The sequence below is a fragment of the Mchenga conophoros genome, linkage group LG2 (genome assembly GCF_057382185.1).
Source record: "Mchenga conophoros isolate Kocher_MC1m ecotype Shallow Benthic linkage group LG2, M_conophoros_male_GT1.1, whole genome shotgun sequence".
In the NCBI taxonomy this organism is placed as follows: Eukaryota; Metazoa; Chordata; class Actinopteri; order Cichliformes; family Cichlidae; genus Mchenga; species Mchenga conophoros.
In genome coordinates, this window is record NC_140527.1 from 8,495,462 (window position 1) to 8,514,669 (window position 19,208).

The window sequence follows — 19,208 nt, forward strand, 5'->3', positions numbered from 1 at the left end:
ATATTTGTAAAGGTGGAAATACAAAATTCAACATTGCCTATGTATGGGTATAAACACGGGAGTCAGTATAGCTAGAGCAGCAGAGGGCTCTTCAGTGATTCGCTTTGGTAATGAGTCACTAAAGATTAGTGTTGTATGGTTTCTGGGTCTCTTTTGGGATGAAATGTGTTTACTGTCACCTCTTTTTGTGTCATTTATTTTGCTTCTGGAATTCAGCTCTGTTTATTCTGAATGCCAATGTTAGCCACTTCTGTTCTGACCAGAAAACCTGGGTGCATTACAAGCCTGAGGCCAAATGTCTGTTTATTATCATAAAGCCAGGCAGTGAAGTGATGTTACGGTAAACTATCACAAATCTCGTTTTTTGAGGAATCCCCAGCCCTCCTGAAAGAAGTGGCTGCGGTATCCAAGCCCCACAGTAATGTTCAAATTTGTTGATGTTCACAGGGAAAGATCTCTTTTGTGCTCTCTGCCCGCAAGGACCCAGAACTCAGTGTCAGCAATTCCCAGCTGTAGAGCCTGTGGAGGATTTTCTTTGTGCTCAAACACACAAACACACACACTCTTAAGTAGTTTGAGCATAGTTTGCAGGGAGCGCCGATTGCATGTAATACACAGGTCTCTAAATTATATTGCTTTTAATACTGATAAGGTAGTAGCAATTGATATTCAGTTTTATTTATATAGCGTGAAATCACAACAACAATTGCCTCAAGGCTCTTCATATTGTAAACTAAAAAACCCACAATAATACAGAGAAAACAGAGAAACCCCAACAATCAGATGACACCCTGTGAGCAATCGCTTTGGTGACAGTGGGAAGGGAAAAACTCCCTTTTAACAGGAATAAACCTCTGACACAACCTTTTAGTGGCGTATAAATATGACTGAAAAACATCATTGTGTCAACAGCACTCTCGGGAGACTGCAGCAGCAAAGATGTTTCATCTGACTTCCAAATGAGAAGAACTGGTGCAAAATATAACAGCATGTTGGCCTGATTTCCTCATATTTATAACTAATCCATGCTGGCTGTGCAATAAAGCCATAGAATCCCTCTAGCTTTCTTTCTGACCCTCCACCCCTCGGCACCCACTTTTCTCTGATTCTTTATTTAAGAGCATTAAGAGAGAATCTTGGTGGCCACCATCCAAATGTTTTTTATTATCTCTTATTAATCCAGGCCTCCACGGTACACAAGTTCAAGCATCTGATGTTTTGAGCAGCTGAGTACACAGGGACATGAGACACAAGATCGGGATCGTGTATGTTTTTATTTGGTTGTATTATAGTTGACATATTCACACAGATTCCTGAAGAGAGCTACAGGAGGGAACAACTACATGTAAGAGGTGGGAAAAATAGCTCCTACGGCTTTCACATCTCAGCTTTTTTCAGTCCTCAGGTGCTCTCTGTCCTTGTATTATTCATACTGTAAACCATATGGAAATCATTAAGAACTCAAAATAGCATCAAGCTTTTAAGGATGTCTCCAGATCCCATATTGTGACTTTCAGTAACAAGCCTGAAAACTCGCGCTTATGTTTGGAATATAGATTAGCCAGTTCGCTGTGCCTTTTAGGGATGTATTATAAAGGGCAGCTCAAGCAAGGCAGATGCCTGAATGTCTTTTTTCTGTTCAGGTTTTTCTGCATTGCGGCTCGTTTTCATCTGCTATTGATTTAAATCCATCCCCCCGGGTCGCAGCAAACCGTGTTTCGTCACCTGCTCTGGGAAAAAAAAACGGTCGGATTTTTGCTGAAAATAGCACTTCTTCTCGCTCTAATATCTCGCACAGTGCCGCGCACCTTAAAATAGATACCTCTCTGTGGAGATTAAATCGGTGAGCGTCCAAGACCCCAGGAAGGACGCCTGAAAGATTTGGTTTCAGAGACATTGAGCCCCTTTGATGTGTTTTTCGCTGATGTGCGTTGATGTGACAGTACAACCCGTGGAAAGTGCATACCCACGACTAAAGACATTTTCTTGAATTAAATGCAGCAGGAACAGTGTGGTCGAGCCTTTGCAGGAATGTGAATTGCTTCAGTGTGGATCTTGCTGCAAATGACAAGTCGTGTACAATAAATCATGTGTCCAAAGTCAGAAGGGGACTTAATGGCACTCACGTGTCCCCACAAAAACAGAGTTTGTAATTCTGTCACTTGGAATAATCTCCATATTCGGTTTGCTGAAAGGTTAATGAGTTGTTTCTGTCCCAACAAGTGAGTCAGTTTCTCCTTCACTTCTCTTTAAGGTGATCACTCAAGGAGAAGTAAACTGCTACTGTCAGTCATGTTTCTTTTTTTCTTTCTTCCATCTCCAGGCACTCCATCACTGAGTGGGACAGGGACGGTAACAGTTATGGTGGATGACGTTAACGATAATGTCCCCGTTTTCACTTCTTCTATCTTTCACACCACCATCATGGAGGATGCCCCAACTGGGACAGATGTGCTTTTGGTCAACAGCTCTGATGCAGACGTGGGAGTTAATGGTGTTATAAGGTATTCTTTTTCATTTTCAGTTGTTTATTCCAACCAGACTCCAACTTATTGCAGTCAGTGGGACCCCTGGTATGCTGTAGATATTCTGATCATTCAAAGTGGGAAATGGCTCTTTTGAACAGGATTCATAAAATGAAACCACTCAAACATATTCAGATAGTTGAAGTTTGAAATTCCCTGAACTGACTTGGAAAATCCGAGTTTTCCCAAAGATCTTTTTCTAAAGAACATGAAATATCAAATAGAGTAAAATAAAAACATTAGTGTCCACACGTCACTGAAGCCACTTCTTATAAGATGTCACTCTATATGGTCCCAGGAACTACTGAGTTCCACAGTCAGGCCAGCTTCAGTTTGATTTCATGCTCTGATTTTACACCCTGGTGTGAAAATACCCTTTTGGGGCCATACAGTAAAACTCTTTAACTCACTTCCAGCTCTGTAAAATTCCAGACCAATGTTGCAATGGATGATAGAAATTTAGTCACGGAGTGTAGCGTCATAGTCAAAACCCAAAGTCATTGTTTTGGGGTGCGATTTTCAAGCTTTTTCACACTCACAAGCCCCTCCAGGGGGAAGCTTGTAAGAGTTTCTGGCCAGTCTCTCTCAGGCCGGACACTGACTCAAGTCCAGCCCCCTCTCTTTCTTCGGCAGCCCCACTGGGTACACATTTGGGGGTACCGCAGCGTGCTCCAGTTTCCCAAAACATAGTAATGAGGATGTTAATTGTCTATGACAGAACGAGATGTACCCATCAGGGGTTCGGGGCCCAGAACTGGTTACAAATAGTTATTAGTTTTGATTTTCACAGCCCGTTAAATGTAAGTCCCGAGCTTGGACTTGTCTCTGGACTATGTTCTGACCACAAGCATCTGTGGACAGTTTACATTGTTTTCAATGTCCAAATAAGCTTTGCACCAGCACTGCATTCACACATTGTTCTGCAATTTGTCATCCCATCTCTGGAGGGGGATGCTTTTTCAAGAAACCTTTTCAAAATATGCACTGGTGTGTACATGTATGTGTCAGCTTACATTTATGTCTGGGTCCTGCTGGAGACTCGGGAGATACAGGGTGAAACCTGATATTTGTTTGAAAGCAAAAGATTTTAGCCCCCTGAGTGTTGACTTGATATTATGTATGTTTTGTTTGCTTTCTGTACCATGTATTTTTATAAGTATTAAAATTCTTGTCATTTTTGGATTACACAATAACAAATATAACAATGAGGAAGATAAATCAAATGCATGATTCTGGAGAATGCAGCCTAGACCCCACAGAGCATGAAAGCAAATGGACACTTTAGTTAAATATGTCACTGATTTGATGTGACCGCAGTGTAGTGTGGGGACCATCTCTGACCATATTCCCCCCTCACTGTGCTAATGTGAACCTTGAAACAGTGCCCTCTATAGGCAACTTTGTCGCACTGAACAAGGTGCTTCAGTCAGTGCAGAGTAGCAGACTACATAACTACAGTCTATATATATGCAAGTATTTGATGTCAGAATCAGAATACTTTAATAATGCCCAGGAAATTATGTGTGGATGAATTCAAAATTGCTGTTTCAATAAAGAATAATAAAAGATATCCAATAACACCAAATGAATAATATTGATTTGTATTAAAGATGACTGCAAAAATTCCTGATACAGCATCATTATCATCATCAAATTGGTATGCAGTCTTTGTTTTTGTTTTTCACTAAAACATGTCCTTCTGTGTTTATCCTACAGCTACAGCCTGACCGGAGGACGCGGTCAGTTCTCCATCAACCCAGCTACAGGACAGATTATCACCAGCTCCCTGCTGGACCGAGAAGACAGGGCCAATTACCAGCTGCTGGTAGTGGCAACAGATGGAGGCCAGCCCGAGGGCTTGTCCAGCTCTGCTACTGTGTCCGTGACAGTGGCCGACATTAATGACAACCCCCCACGTTTTCACCACCACCCCTATGTCACCCACATCCCCGCATCTACTGCAGCAGGTGAGCACATGCATTAAAAGGTGCTAAATAAAAGTTGTGGTGTGCACCTTTTCGCTCTGTCATTGTACTGTGTTATTAGGCATAGCTTAATATTTTAACTATGTCAGAAAATGCTAAAATTAACTAAAATGCTAAAATAAACTCTATTTTTTAATGTCTACATAAGTAATTAGTCTGCTAAATCACTGTGCCAAAGACTCATTCATTCACATTTATGTCTTCAGGGTCCTTGGTCTTTGCCGTTACTGTCACTGATGAGGACTCTGGTTCAAACGCCCAGCTACACTACTCCCTGATGGGCCGCAATGCTGAGAAATTCAAGATCGACCCAGTCAGAGGTGCCATCACTGCCAATGAGAGGCTAACTGGAAATTCAGAAGTTACACTTACAGTTCGAGTAAAAGACGGCGGAGCTAATCCCAAAACAGATACGACTACCGTGACTGTTCGCTTTGTTACTGGAGGAAACTTCCCTGTCATTAAGTTGAGGGAGCATGCATTCACATTCCCTGAAAGCCAGCCAAGCAACCACATTGTTACAACTGTGACCGGGTCTTCTATGAGAGGCGGGCCGCTGTCATATTACATTGCCAGTGGGAACCTGGATAATGCTTTTCATATCGACCAGCTGTCAGGCAAGTTGTCTATCAGACATCCACTGGATTATGAAAACATACAGAAGTATGTCCTCTGGATTGAGGCCAGAGATCAGGGCTTCCCACCTTACTCCTCTTATGAGAAATTGGAAATAGCTGTGCTGGATGTGAATGACAATCACCCAGTATTTGATAAGGATCCCTTCCATGCTGAGATACTGGAGAATCTTCCACCCAAGGGGGTGCTTATGGTCTCTGCCGTTGATCTGGACAGTGGGCCAAATGGACAGCTGGAATATGCCATCATTGAGGGCAACAAAGAGAACAGTTTCAGCATCAATCGAGCCACCGGTGAAATACGAACCACCAGGCCACTGGACCGGGAGAAGGTGGCTCTGTACACTTTGAAAGTCAAAGCCACTGACCGCGGTTTGCCACCCAAAAACACAATAGTCAAAGTACTAATCAACGTACTGGATGTGAATGACAATGCCCCCAGGTTTTCCAAGATCTTCAGTGCTACAGTGGCTGAAAATGCCCCTGTGGGTTACACTGTCACCAGAGTCACCACCACTGACGAGGATGCCGGTTCAAATGCCATTAGCCGATATTCAATTACAGATACCAGCCTTCCATTCAATATTAATCCAAACACAGGAGACATAACAATTAGCAGGCCACTCAATAGAGAAGACACTAATCACTACATTGTCAAAGTGTCTGCCCATGACAGCGGCTGGACAGTAAGCACAGATGTCACCGTATTCATAACTGATATTAATGATAATGCCCCCAGATTTAGTCGACCGTCTTACTATCTGGACTATCCTGAGCTCACAGAGGTGGGCTCTCTGGTCACACGGGTGTCCGCCACTGATCCCGACGAGGATTTCAATGGCAAAATTTTCTATTTCATCCGATCCCAGTCAGAGTATTTTAGAATTAATGCCAGCACTGGAGAGATATTTGTAAAGCAGCAGTTAAAATATCAGAACTCAACAGGTGCTAGCAGTATAAATATAAACCGCCACAGCTTCATTGTGACAGCCTCGGACCGAGCACTCAAGCCTTTGATGAGTGAGACAACAGTTATTGTGAACATTGTAGACAGCAATGATAATCCCCCTGAGTTTAATTCCCCCAGCTACTTTACACCTGTCACTAAAAGTGTAAAAGTTGGCACCCGACTGCTCAGGGTTGTAGCTCAGGACAAGAAAGATTTTGGCCTTAATTCCGAGGTAGAGTACCTAATGACAGGTGGAAATAGCTCTAGTAAATTCAAACTAGATAAAACAAGTGGATGGATTACTGTTGCCTCTTCGCTTACATCAGATATGAATAAAATTTTCCAGATTAAAATCACTGCAAGCGACAAAGGAAATCCTCCGTTGTCTGCACAGACGACAGTGAGTATAGCAGTTACGGAGGAAAACCACCACACACCCGAGTTCTCGCAAAGCCAAATCTCAGCTACTGTACCTGAAAGCCTTGCTGTGGGAACAGCAATAAGGACCCTGTCTGCAAGAGACAAAGACAAAGAGATGAATGGCCTTATCACGTACAATATTACTTCAGGCAACGACAAGGGTCTGTTTGCACTTAACAGTAGAACTGGAGTGTTATCCTTAGCTCACCCTCTGGACTTTGAAGAAAAGCAACAGCACGAGCTTAGGGTTTCAGCCACTGACGGTGGTTGGATTGCAAAAACAAGCTACGTCTCAGTCACAGTACACGTGACTGATGTGAATGACAACCCTCCTGTGTTTGATCCTGATGAGTACTTCCCCATTGTGCAGGAGAACGTTCCCAGTGGCACCACCGTGATCAAACTGAATGGTACAGACCTTGATTCGGGAGCTAACGCGGTCATGGCTTATGTGATTCAATCGTCAGACAGTGACCTCTTTGTTATTGACCCGAACACGGGCATCATCACCACCCAGGGCTTCTTGGATTATGAGGCTAAGCAGGTCTACCATTTAACAGTCAAGGCCTTCAATGTCCCAGACGAAGAGCGCTGCAGCTTCGCCAACGTCAACATTCAGCTAAAGGGAGCCAACGAATACGTGCCGCGCTTTGTCTCCAAACAGTACTACTTTGAAATCTCAGAAGCTGCTCCAAAAGGAACAGTGGTAGGGGAAGTATTTGCCAGTGATCGAGACCAAGGAGAAGATGGAGTAGTTTACTACCTCATTTTTGGTAGGAGCAGAAAGAAGGGCTTTGGCATCAACAAGAGGACGGGCCAGATTTATGTCACAGGTACTCTGGATCGTGAGAAAGAGGAGAAGGTTTCACTGAAGGTGTTAGCCAAGAACGCAGGAAGCATCCGTGGGGCAGATATTGATGAGGTGTTTGTGAATATCACTATTCTTGATGCAAACGATCCGCCTGTTTTTACTAATGAACTTTATGATGTCCAGGTCAGTGAAGGTCTCTCACCCGGTGGTCTGGTGACTTTTGTGAGTGCTGGAGACTCGGACTCTGTCCCAAGCTGGAGCAGATTTTCCTACTCCATAGCTCCTGAGTCTGATAAAAATATTTTTACAATCAACGCAAAAACTGGCCAAGTGTCTGTGGCTGCAGAGCTAGACAGAGAGACAATTCCTGTGTATAATCTGACGATTCTCGCTGTGGATACTGGCACACCTCCCGCAACCGGAAGCACCACGGTGATTGTGAATCTTGAAGATATCAATGATAACGGCCCGACTTTAACTAAAACCTACGCTGAGGTCATGGAGAACCAGAGAGCTGGCACTGCAGTCACAACATTGACAGCCTCTGACCCAGATCTACCACCCAACCAAGGCCCCTTTCTATATAGCCTCCTCAATTCTGGCTCTGCCAAAAGCTACTTCAGTCTTAGTCCAGCTGGAGTCTTAACCACAAGTCGGGAGATTGACAGAGAGCAGATTAGTGATTTCTACCTCTCTGTTGTGATCAAGGATTCTGGCGTGCCGCAAATGTCCTCCACGGGAACAGTTCACGTGAAAATAAATGATCAGAATGACAACCCTTCAGAGCCCAGGTCCATGGAAATCTTGGTCCACTACTTTGGAAACATGTTTCCTGGTGGTTCTTTGGGAGACGTTAGACCCCAAGACCCGGATATTCAGGACAGGTTCCACTGTTCCCTTATACCTCCATCTTCAGGTCTGTTTAGTATCCCAACTGGAACGTGCAACCTCAACTCTAAAGCTCGCTCAACAGATGGAACGTTTGACCTAACCATCCGCAGCAGCGACGGTGTCCACGGTTCAGTTAGTAACACAGCCAAAGTCCTCTTCGTGGGCTTCAACAATGCTACGGTGGATAACAGCATACTCATCCGACTCCACTCTGACGGAGTCAAAAGCTTCCTCACCAACCACTACCTCAGCTTCCTACGCATTGCCAACTCTCAGCTAGCAGGACTAGGCACAGGGGTGCTGATTTATGGAGCATTTGAGCTCAACAATCAGACTTTCGTGATGGCAGCTGTGAAACGTGGCCACGGACAATATGTCAACCCGAGCGGCGTGGCCACATTCTTCCAGAGTATCAAAGACATTTTATATAGACAGAGCGGGGTGCAAATAGATGCGGTGGACCATGATCCTTGCACACGCAACCCGTGCCAGAATGGAGGCAGCTGCAAGAGGCGTCTCAGTGTCGGGCCTGATATTAAGACAGAAGAAAGCGTCCCAGTGATCCTTGTTTCCAACCACCCCCTGCAGCCCTACGCCTGCAGCTGCAGGCCAGGATACACAGGAGCTCTGTGTGAGACGGACATCGATGAGTGCCAGCCATCGCCCTGCCACAATGGCGGCACCTGCCATAATCTGGTGGGGGATTTCTCCTGCACCTGTCCAGAAGGTTTCACCGGCAAGGCCTGTGAGAGGGATGTCAATGAATGCCTTTCCAATCCCTGCAAGAACGGGGCGCTGTGCCAGAATTTCCCAGGCGGTTTCAACTGTCTCTGTAAATCCGGCTTTGCAGGTACTACACACGCAGGAGTCACATTTTCTGTTTGACCTTAAAGCCACTCGTGTTAGGCTTGGAAAAAAGCACGCGGGGACACGCACACATGCGCGCATTAAAACTCCCACAATACTGGAGTCACACAGATGACTTTAGGTCCAATGAAAATATTTGCTTCTGAATGTTTCCAGGAGGTGTTGTAGCCATAGCATACAAGCATCACTGCCAAAAACAGTTTGATTTTTGGATTGCTGTTTGGGGGGCGGGGGGTATCAGCTGTGATGCATATCAGCCCGCCATGTTTGCTTTAATAAAGAGGATGATGCGAAGCTGACCGTAGTCAGGACTTGAGTCTAGGCTCCACACGCAGTTCACCACTATCGCATTTCATTGTGTGTGTTCATGTGCATGCAACTCTGGCCACACACAGATACATTTCTGATCCAACTGTATACACAGGAATTTCTTAATCAAGGATTTCTCATTTGGCAGGGTTTTGAGCTGCATGACAAATGAGCAGCTTTATAACAGATCCAATCAGGCCTTTTAATTTGGAAATGTAATGAATATGCTTCATTATTACCCTTGATAAAAAGGGAGTGGATTTTAAGTGGAATTACATTCAAGGTCATTTGGACCTGTATGTTGTTCAGCCTCTGACTGTAGCATCTGAAAGGCATTTTCAAAGCGGGCTGTAGCAGGCAATTTGCCTCAAGTCAAGTCATTACTGTCCTTTTTTATTATGATGATAAAAAATGAACACAATTCTTTAGGTTTCATCAAGATAAATGACCCTCCTGCAGAAAGGCACCTATTGACTTACAGTAGTTTGCATGCCCTCCTGGTGAACTCTCAACTTCCTGTTTCCACAACTGGTGTTTGGCAGCAGAATCTGTCTCCATTAAGCAACTTGTCTCAAGATTTACAGCATAAATGCATTTTCAAAAGTTCATTGTCAATCTTTTTCTATTTAACCACTCATGAACCGTTTGTTCTCTCGGAGCCAGTGTATTATTTGTATTATCAACGTCGCATTCCTTATCGTGATGTTTAAACTTCATTTATATGTTTGTTTGTATGTATGGTGGCCATTTGTGTACATTCCAACTATTTGCCTTTCTGCCCTGCAAAAAAAAATCCCACACAAACAAAACAAAACCAAAACCAAAAAAAAACAGCCTCGTCCAAACATAATTTGCAATGAGTTTGAAAATCTGATTATTCCTAGTGAGAGGAATCTGCCAGTTGAATGAGATCATTTCGTTTTTTTCCTATAAAAGTTTCAAGATGTTGTTTTTGGTCAAATGATATCATCTTGGGCAAGCAATGCTATTTCCAAAATAGCTTTGTGAAACTGCACTGAAACAGGTGAACTTACAGTTTTCACTTTTATCGTATTGTTGTTTGAGCTTGAATGAGATTTAAAGGTGTAGTACGTAGTTAAATGGATCTTTTTTTTGCAGTGCATTTCTCAGCTGTGAGGCGATGAAAGGCGTGCATGACTTGGCCTGTGGGGAAAGTGAACTGTGTTCCCTTTGGGGTTTTCCTGTGTTGTCTGCCACCCCATCCATTTTAATTTGTGTTGTTCTGTGAACCCAGGCAAAACGTGTGATTCCATCATCAATCACTGTGAGTGTAACCCGTGTTTTAATGGCGGGTCCTGTCAGAATCGAGTGGATGGATATTACTGTCATTGTCCATTTGGTAAGTAATAGTAGGAAACTTTCAGGGTATTACAGAGTCCCGCTAAATTGAAAAGCAAGATGGACAAATTCAGATGTGCACTCTCCCAGCAGCTATTTCATTCTTAACCTTTGATTTCTTAAACAAATGTGGAAACTGTCATTTCATTTTTTGTCTCCATTTTTCATGTGTTGTATTGCTGTCCTCAGTAGTAGTCTCCAGTTGATGCAAGAAAAAAAAAGTTTTCAACTTTTTGAAGAGTCTTTTGCAAGACTGTGATCGCACAGCTACGATATCTGCTTTGTTACTTCTATATACAAAGCAGATAATGCTGCTTGATAAAGATTCTGTTTTATCTGTAGATATTTTTATCACAGCAGCACTGTGAATCATTCATTGGCTTCCTCCATGATTCCACTTTCGGTCTGTTTTTTTCCTCAGGGGTTTTCGGCAAGCACTGCGAGTTGAACAGCTATGGCTTTGAGGAGCTCTCCTACATGGAGTTTCCGTCTCTGGATCCCAACAATAACTACATATATATCAAGTTTGCTACCCTGAAGAGCAACGCGCTGCTTTTATACAACCACGATAACCAGACCGGAGACAAGGCGGAGTTCCTGGCTTTGGAGATCTTCGAGGGACAGATGCGCTTCTCTTTTAACTTGGGAAGTGGAACTTATAAATTGATGACCATGATAAAAGTTTCGGATGGGCAGTTCCACACAGTCATTGCCAGGAGAGCTGGGATGGTAAGAATTCCTGTTTTTTTACGATAGAAAATATCTCATACTCTAAATGTTTCTCATCATTCGCTCTTGCTTTAAGTGGCATATTCGTTTTTATGGGTCTAGCAGCAAAAACATTTAGGAAAATCAGAAAATGCTGCATAGTTGCAAAGGGACTGCACATTCAATAGCATTTATGTCCTGAGCTTTTATAGCTGAAGCTGACTCCAAATTTGGCCTTATATTCTTTTTTGCACCATCAGATGATAATTAAACTTCCCCAAACCACGGGTAGCTCAGCTTATGGTTTTCATGGTTTGTAATTATATTTTATTGCTAGTTGTGATTTACAATACCAGGATCCAAAATGGCCATGAAGGTTGAAATCCTGTCTCCTGTGCTCTGAATGAGAGGCTTCTCCCTGCCAGCAATGCAGTGGCAAGGCAGGAGGAGGAAAAAAATCCAGCTAGGCCCTGTCAAGCCTTCTATAATGTAGCTCTCCTGCTGGACTTCAAATCTGTCATTTCCCACTGTGCACTGGGAGTTTCATAGGAAGCTGGTAAAATCGTTAAATTGTCAGTTTTGAGATGGTGCAGAGTGACGGGTGTAAAGGAATACAGCACACGTTGAAAGCTGTGATTCTGTCTGCAAATGGTACCCGGTGAATATTATGCGAAGGTGGTCGTGTTGGGGCTGTTGAAGAATGAGAGAGAAATGTGAGTGTGTCACGCCTGAAGTGCCAGCTCCCTTGAGCGGTGTAAAGTGAACCTGATCACCGTGTTTGCAAAAGGTGCTACGGGTCATTTCGGTGGCCAGGCTTGAGGTCTGTTCTGCGTTCCTGCACCTAAATTCTGAGCCAATCCCGAAAGCAGACGCAAACCACGGACACGGTCATGCACTGCTTCACCGTGAAGGCTCCAAGTAATCAGAGGGAGCAGAGAGTTCACAGATACTGCAACCATCTCAGTTACTGTCATCTCTGCAGGAATTAGTTTTAATTGTCAAATACCATAAATGTTAGGCAAATTGTCTCAGTCCAACGAGTTACAGTGTACGAAGACGTCAGTTTTAAACCACAGTAATGGAAAATGTTAATAGTTAAAGGCTCAGTGGAGCGTTTAAGGAAGGATGTAACTGTTTCCAGCTTTAAAGCATCCAAAGCATCGGTGTCAAAATTCAAACAGCCATATTGCCTTGTTCCAAGTGAGTTTATCTTAATGTCGCGTCCTTTAATATATAATCTACAGTACCATTAACTGTATTTAGCAAAAGCATTTGAATGCAACATCAAAGTGCATTTCATAAAGTTTGACATGTTTCTCTTTGCTTCTGTATTCGTGGTTAACACTGCAGCTATTGGTCCAAGTGCCATAAACAAAGAAAAAGAAAAAGTCATTTCTAATGTAAAATGTGAAATTTCTCAACTGTTACTCATTAGCTCCCAAACAGAACCATATCCGTGTCAGATTTAGCTTATTTTTTTAACCTAATGAAGGCCAACTGGATTAGAGCTGTTTTTGAGAACAACTACTTCTTTAGGCGTTGCCACAGTGGGTGATTTGCCTCCATCTCACCCTATCCCTGGCATATCTTTGTGTCACAACAGCCTTGTGCACGTCCTCCTTCTCTACATCCATTAAACGTCTCTGTGGTCTTTCTGCCTTCCTCCTGCCTGGCAGCTCCAACTACAACATACTTGTCCTCGTGTTGCCGTGCTGGACCATCTGCTCTGCAGTCTGAAAAGCTGATCAATTTCATTTTGCAGAGTTTGTAGTAATCTTTGAGGGCATGAAAAAAAGAGGAGTAGTGGTTGAAACTATAAACAGAAATCTCCATGGAGATTTGAGAATACAAAAAAGGAAAAACCTTGGATGAGTCATTCTTGTCAAAGATGCAGTGTTTCTGTACTCTTAGATCACATTTTGGTGGTGAGTAGAAGAATAATAAGCATTATTTGGATTAAATTATACATTAATACCAATTACAGTGATATCGTGTGAGAACAAACTCAAATCTTCTGACAATGATGTTTCAAATTCAGTTTGACAGTTTAGGACTGCCGCTGATTAACACCAGCAGCAAATCATTAAGTTTTGGATTAGGTGAGTTATTTGTCCTAGAAACAAGCACAAAACAAATGTTACTCAGCTCATGTACCACAACAGAGAGTAAGGTTGTGGTCCCACCCCCCCACCCCCCACCCCATTGTATTAGTCATGGGGAAAACAATGATCTCCTGTGGTGCTTTCTTCAAATTTCCTCCAGTGCTAGCCAAGCTGAAAAATACACTCCTCATTTTTTGGGGGATGCATTTGCTCTTCATTTCTAAGGTTTCTTTTGAGAAATTATTCCTCCTGCACAGCTCGTGACAGTTGACAGTGAATGCAGAAGCATGACTGCAGTGCCTTTGATCACAGGAAAAACATTAATAAAATGTTTATGTGGTTCTGATGTTCTTTATGGCGCCTCGGAGTCACAAATGCGTTCTGTTGTTCTTCGACTCGTTCTTGTCTCTGTAGTTTTTTCTCATTTGATTATGTGTGTTCGTGTGTCTGACTCGGGTGTGACACGAGTGTACTAAATGAACTCTGTGTGTGTGTGTGTGCCCGGTGGGTTGTGGATGATTTGTGTCAGAGATGCAAGCCAGTGTGGTCCGTATTTACTTAAGCTCCACGAGAGGTGGAGCGTGATTGCCCTGGTTTTTCAACACGTTCACACACTTTTCCGGGCAGTTTCCTCACCAGCCCATTTTTATTATTTTTTTCTAGCAGGGTCGTTTCTTCTCTGAGCACAGAGGGAGAAAAGAGAATAATCCACATCTGGCCAAAAGCTTTTGTCCCATTAACGGGAAACGGGAAACGCTTGCTGTAATGTATGGCATTTCTGTGCCCCTCTCCCATTGAACACTCATGAAATAAAGAAAAATAATGTGACTGCATGGCTTGTGGTGAACAAAGCTCACATTAACCACTGAACAAGACTTAGGAACACAAATGTTCAGGAACATATACTGTAACTCATCTGAATGAAGTAACCCTCAGCTTATGGTGCCAGAACTCATGAGTAAAAGATATGCCAACGGTGCTTGAGAAAATATTTATTTATATTCACACATTCTGATGGGTTTTAGGGTTTAGAAATTTGCCTTTAAATACTTCAGGCAGGGAATCGGGAAGGAAATACAATTGGTTTGAGGATTTTGTTCTCTTGTGACAATAAACTTTGAACAATAAGCATATAGCACCCATCAGGTTGCTCTGTCCCTCTGTCGTTCACTGTCACAATATGGGGTTTAATTAAACAGCTGTTGCCATCTTTAGAAGAAAGAAAAAGCTTAACATTTTTGGAAATACTTATTCACCATCTGGTATAACAGAGAGAAAATTAATACCGCTTTCATATATAAGTTGGATATGATTTTACCAGCGCACAGCTTAGCTTAGCACAAAATGGAAAATCTTTTGAGTACTGAACTTCAAAGATGATGCTAGCTGGATATTATAACCCTCTGACAGAATAAGTCTGTACCAGGTTTTGTGCTAAGCTAAACAGCTTACGGCTATAGAGGTCGTGCTGACACGTGAAGCCAGTCATGGCGACAATTTAGGATCAAGTGACAGAAGCCTAAAGACTGGTCTGCAACCACCTGGCAACCACTGGTTATGAGGTGAATATGAGTATTCCTTGACCACTTGTCGGTGGTTGTTGGATGCTGAAGGCAAGAATTTAGCTCAATTTTCCACAGGTTGTAGACTTTTGTTTTGTTTTATTTTAATGAAGATATAGTCCAAAATATATTGAATTGCTCCATTAATAACATAAAATTAGTTTAGTTACTCAAATATTTTATTTAACCTGCAAAGAAAATGGTTTAGCACTGGTGCCCTATTTTGAGCATATTTTTAGCATGTGTCCCTTTTTTACATGGGACTGTCTTTAAACTGACCACTAACAAAAGGAGTATAGATACATTTGCTAAAAAACAATTTGAAATGCATCCTGTGTTTAAGCCCCAAATGAAAAGCGCGGGGGGGGGGGTTTCCACATTCTGGAAAAACACTCTTAACAAAGAAAAAGTGACTGATAGACTGATATTGACTGAGTGTTTTATGGCCCACCCCCACCACAAATAACAGTGAGTGACACATGTTGTTGGTGTTTATGTCAACCACACTCTTCCAGAAACATTTTTTTACTTAAATGTAATTTCCTCCCTGAACAATAATTGTGTGAGTCAGTGTAGCTTCACAGCTGTTTCTCTTAAAGAGAATCACACGTGACAGCAGTATGTGTGTTCTTGTCATCATGCAGGCTGCATCCCTGACCGTGGACCTGTGTGGTGATGACCAGGAACCAGGCTACTGTGCTGTGAGCAACGTGGCAGTGCACACTGACTGGTAAGAAAGCAGCACACACACACAAAAACACATATATGCATGTATTGCCCAGTACGCTGAACAGCTGTTTCTATGATCCGTAGAAACTGTGAATGGGAAAGCGCTGTTGACAGTTTCACTTCTGAGGACTGGAAAACTTGATGAATAATTTTTCACAACTGTAAAAATAATGGAAAGTCATACATAACCAAAAGGTTTTGTATACCTGGTGTGAGCATACTTGTCTAATATTTTACAGCTGTTGCGTTGCGCTCTGCAGTGAATCAACACTTCATAATCAAGAGGTTTAATTAACCACATATTGTCCTTCTCGTCAATGGATGACGATCCGTGTTTTCCAACATTTTATGGCTTTAAAATGTTGCTGTATGTGCAGCAGCTTGCACAGATGTTCTGTATCCTTGAACTTTTCAACTTTTCTAGAGGTTACCTTAGAAGACTCATTACTCTGCCACCTCCTTAGTACAAATTCCATTTAATGTCCAAGTGTGTCCTTGAGGCTCTACTCAGGCACTCGTGTAAACCAAACTGTGTATTTCGAGGACTGAGAAGACATCTAACGCAACATCCAAGGTCTCGACTGTATTCCTCTGACATTCTCAATACACTTGTCAAAGTTTACATCTGAAAATGAGAAAACAGCTTACGTTTCAGCTGCCATTTCTCAGGATAAACTTAGCATGGTTTATTTCCCTTTGCTTAATTTAGACATTTTGTGAGTTAAAGGACCCACAAGATGATTCATAAGAACAAAGTGAACTTTGTTAGGAAGCTTCATAACAGTAAGCAGCAATTTATATTTTTGTCTTGCCTTAACTGTTTTTCTTTAAGCAGTACTTTAGAGATGAATTGCAGAGGTTCAACCTTTAGTTTCACAGTGATGCTTCCAGTTCTATTAAGTGCTAATCTCTAAAGTAGAGAGCAAAGAATGAAACTTTACTTTTGTTCAAACAAATATTTCTATATTTTTTTCTAAATTTTTATGGCTATTCTGGTTAAAGTGTTGACCTTTAATTCTTTTTATTATAGTGAAAATTCCTTAATGCTGTAGACAAAGCATTGTGACCTTTACTCCTGTGTTACTGTCTAAGTCTTCCGTTGTATGCAAATTGCTTAAAATGCCTTTCTCTTACATATTTCTACACAAATAACTCAAAGTCAGAATGAAGTCATCTGTTGCAAATATGTGATATATGATGTAAACCGTCATTAAATTTCTGGATGACCAGTGCTGCTGCACAGAGCCAGGCCCTGTGGGGCGAAAACTTTAGACTGTGCATGTTTTCCTGTGTGTTTTTCGCTGTGTGTGTGTGTGCATATTTTATATGTGTGTATGCGTGAGAGACAGATTTGGCAGATGAGGAAAGGCCACAGAGATCAGCAAAGGTTTATTTTGCAAGGGTCTTGGGACCATATTGTTGTGAAACTCGCTGACCCACGTTGTTTTTCTGTGTAAGCTTGTGAAAATGTGCGTGTCTGTGTGTGTGCTTTGAATACTTGAATGCATTTTTTAGCGTTTGGGTTTCTGCTCATATGTTCCTTTCTGTCGTGATCCATTTTAAGTCTTTGTGCACTCCTGTTCATCTATCTGTGTGCGTGTTTGTAGGATCCTCGATGTGCAGCCCAACAGGCTCTCTGTGGGAGGCGTCAGGTCAATAGAACCCATCCTTCATCGGCGCGGTCAGGTCGCCACCCACGACTTTGTCGGCTGCATCATGGAGTTTGCTGTCAACGGCCGCCCGCTGGAGCCCAGTCAGGCGCTGGCATCGCATGGCATCCTTGACAGGTCCGCATCCCAACCTCTCCCCCTTTACTCCCGCTCCCAGCCTCTCTCCATCTCCTTTTTCTTCTTCCCATCTGTCCGTCTTCTCTAACCTCCTTGACTCTCGCTGTGGGACATCTGTTCACACTTTCAAACCCTCTCGGGAGTTTTTAAAAAGATGTCTTCTTTTTTTTTGAAGTACAAATGGAAGATTTTTGATGGGGGAAACCAATTGCAGAATTCCAGAGAATTTTTTTCCTCACTGTCTTCCTCGTGAATAGCGAAGCGAGGACAGATCTTTTAATATGCTAATTCTCTGAGGTTCTTTATGGGGTTTTTTGTATTGCCGCACGGGAAGAGAAATCACAGCTCATCTGCTCCTGTTTTTGGAGTTTCCTTTTTCCGCGGACCCCCCGTCTGTGTGGCTGACTTGTCAAATTCACTGTCTGATTGTCAGTTTGTGTGTTATTGTGTCCGTAGATGTCCGAGACTGGAAGGAGCCTGCACCACCAGCTCCTGCAGACATGGGGGCACCTGTGTGGACCACTGGTCTTGGCAACAATGCCAGTGTGTGGATGGCTTCACTGGCAAATTCTGTGAGAAATGTAAGTATATGTCTTTGAAGTCTCTCTTTTTGCTGAGTTTGCACTTACTTAGGAATATTCTGCCATGATTATTTATGAATTATCCCTCCTGAGTCATCATACTGCACCATGTAGCTTAATATAGACCACATCGGTGGGTTCTGAGCTTCATTTCAAAGCATTTGTGTACTTTATAGGAGATAAATTCGACTTGCATCAGAGACCTAAAAAAATGCAGAAAACCCTTTGAGACACATGAGAACTGACAGAAACTTATAGCTACTGTGTAAGGTGCAACATTGTGTTTTGCGGTGTTACCGGTAATTATTACCAGATTTTTTTCAAAGACTTTGATATTGTTACTGGAAACAAACAAGATCATTACTGCGAGCTTTTCCCTGTTTGCCATCAGGTTTGATTTTGTGGGAAATCTGCTGGTTTGCTTACTGGCACGAAAAAAAGGATGAGAGACATTTTCTTCTAGCACACATGGAGCAGAGCAGGCTTTCTTAGTGCCATATGTATTGTTTGCTGGAAAGAGAAAAGAAAAAAAATAAACAACAACAAGAAATGCCGTGAATAAAATATGTCATGTAGACTCTAGGGCCCTGGTTAATTTAATTTAAAGAACAGATTGTGTAAAGATTTACATTTTTGAACCCTGTGAATGTGGGACAGAAACATTCATCCTCAGATAATAAGTGGCACGACAGACTTGTGCTACAGTCCTATTAGAGAAAACAGTGGTTGGAGTTTGCGGCACAACCAAAATTATTGTGATTTGGTGCATTGAACATGCAATTTTGCAACTTTGTGGAAATTTTTTGGAGATAATATGCCAATTAACTGTGATAAATTAGCAAGAAAAATCCCATCTACTTTCACAATAACTGCTTACATTCAGGGTCAAAATCTTACAAATAGCGATAGTTACTGCAGAACGGTGACTTTGCTACAAAATGACATAGGTGCTCAGCAACATTGCTCTTATTTGGGAATAGAACCAGAA

General features: G+C 42.4%; 1 protein-coding gene across 2 annotated transcripts in view; it reads left to right on the forward strand.

Moving 5' to 3' along the window:
- The window catches only part of fat4 (FAT atypical cadherin 4), a 99,930-nt gene that overhangs the window by 71,668 nt on the left and 9,054 nt on the right, over positions 1 to 19,208 (forward strand). The window contains exons 7-14 of one of the 2 annotated variants that reach the window (XM_085285473.1): positions 2,324 to 2,504; positions 4,242 to 4,492; positions 4,717 to 9,066; positions 10,648 to 10,752; positions 11,173 to 11,480; positions 15,768 to 15,853; positions 17,460 to 17,639; positions 18,096 to 18,220. In XM_085285473.1, coding sequence (XP_085141599.1) covers positions 2,324 to 2,504; positions 4,242 to 4,492; positions 4,717 to 9,066; positions 10,648 to 10,752; positions 11,173 to 11,480; positions 15,768 to 15,853; positions 17,460 to 17,639; positions 18,096 to 18,220 — 5,586 coding nt within the window. The remainder of the gene's footprint in view (positions 1 to 2,323; positions 2,505 to 4,241; positions 4,493 to 4,716; positions 9,067 to 10,647; positions 10,753 to 11,172; positions 11,481 to 15,767; positions 15,854 to 17,459; positions 17,640 to 18,095; positions 18,221 to 19,208) is intronic. The other variant, XM_085285480.1, reaches the window with a different exon arrangement.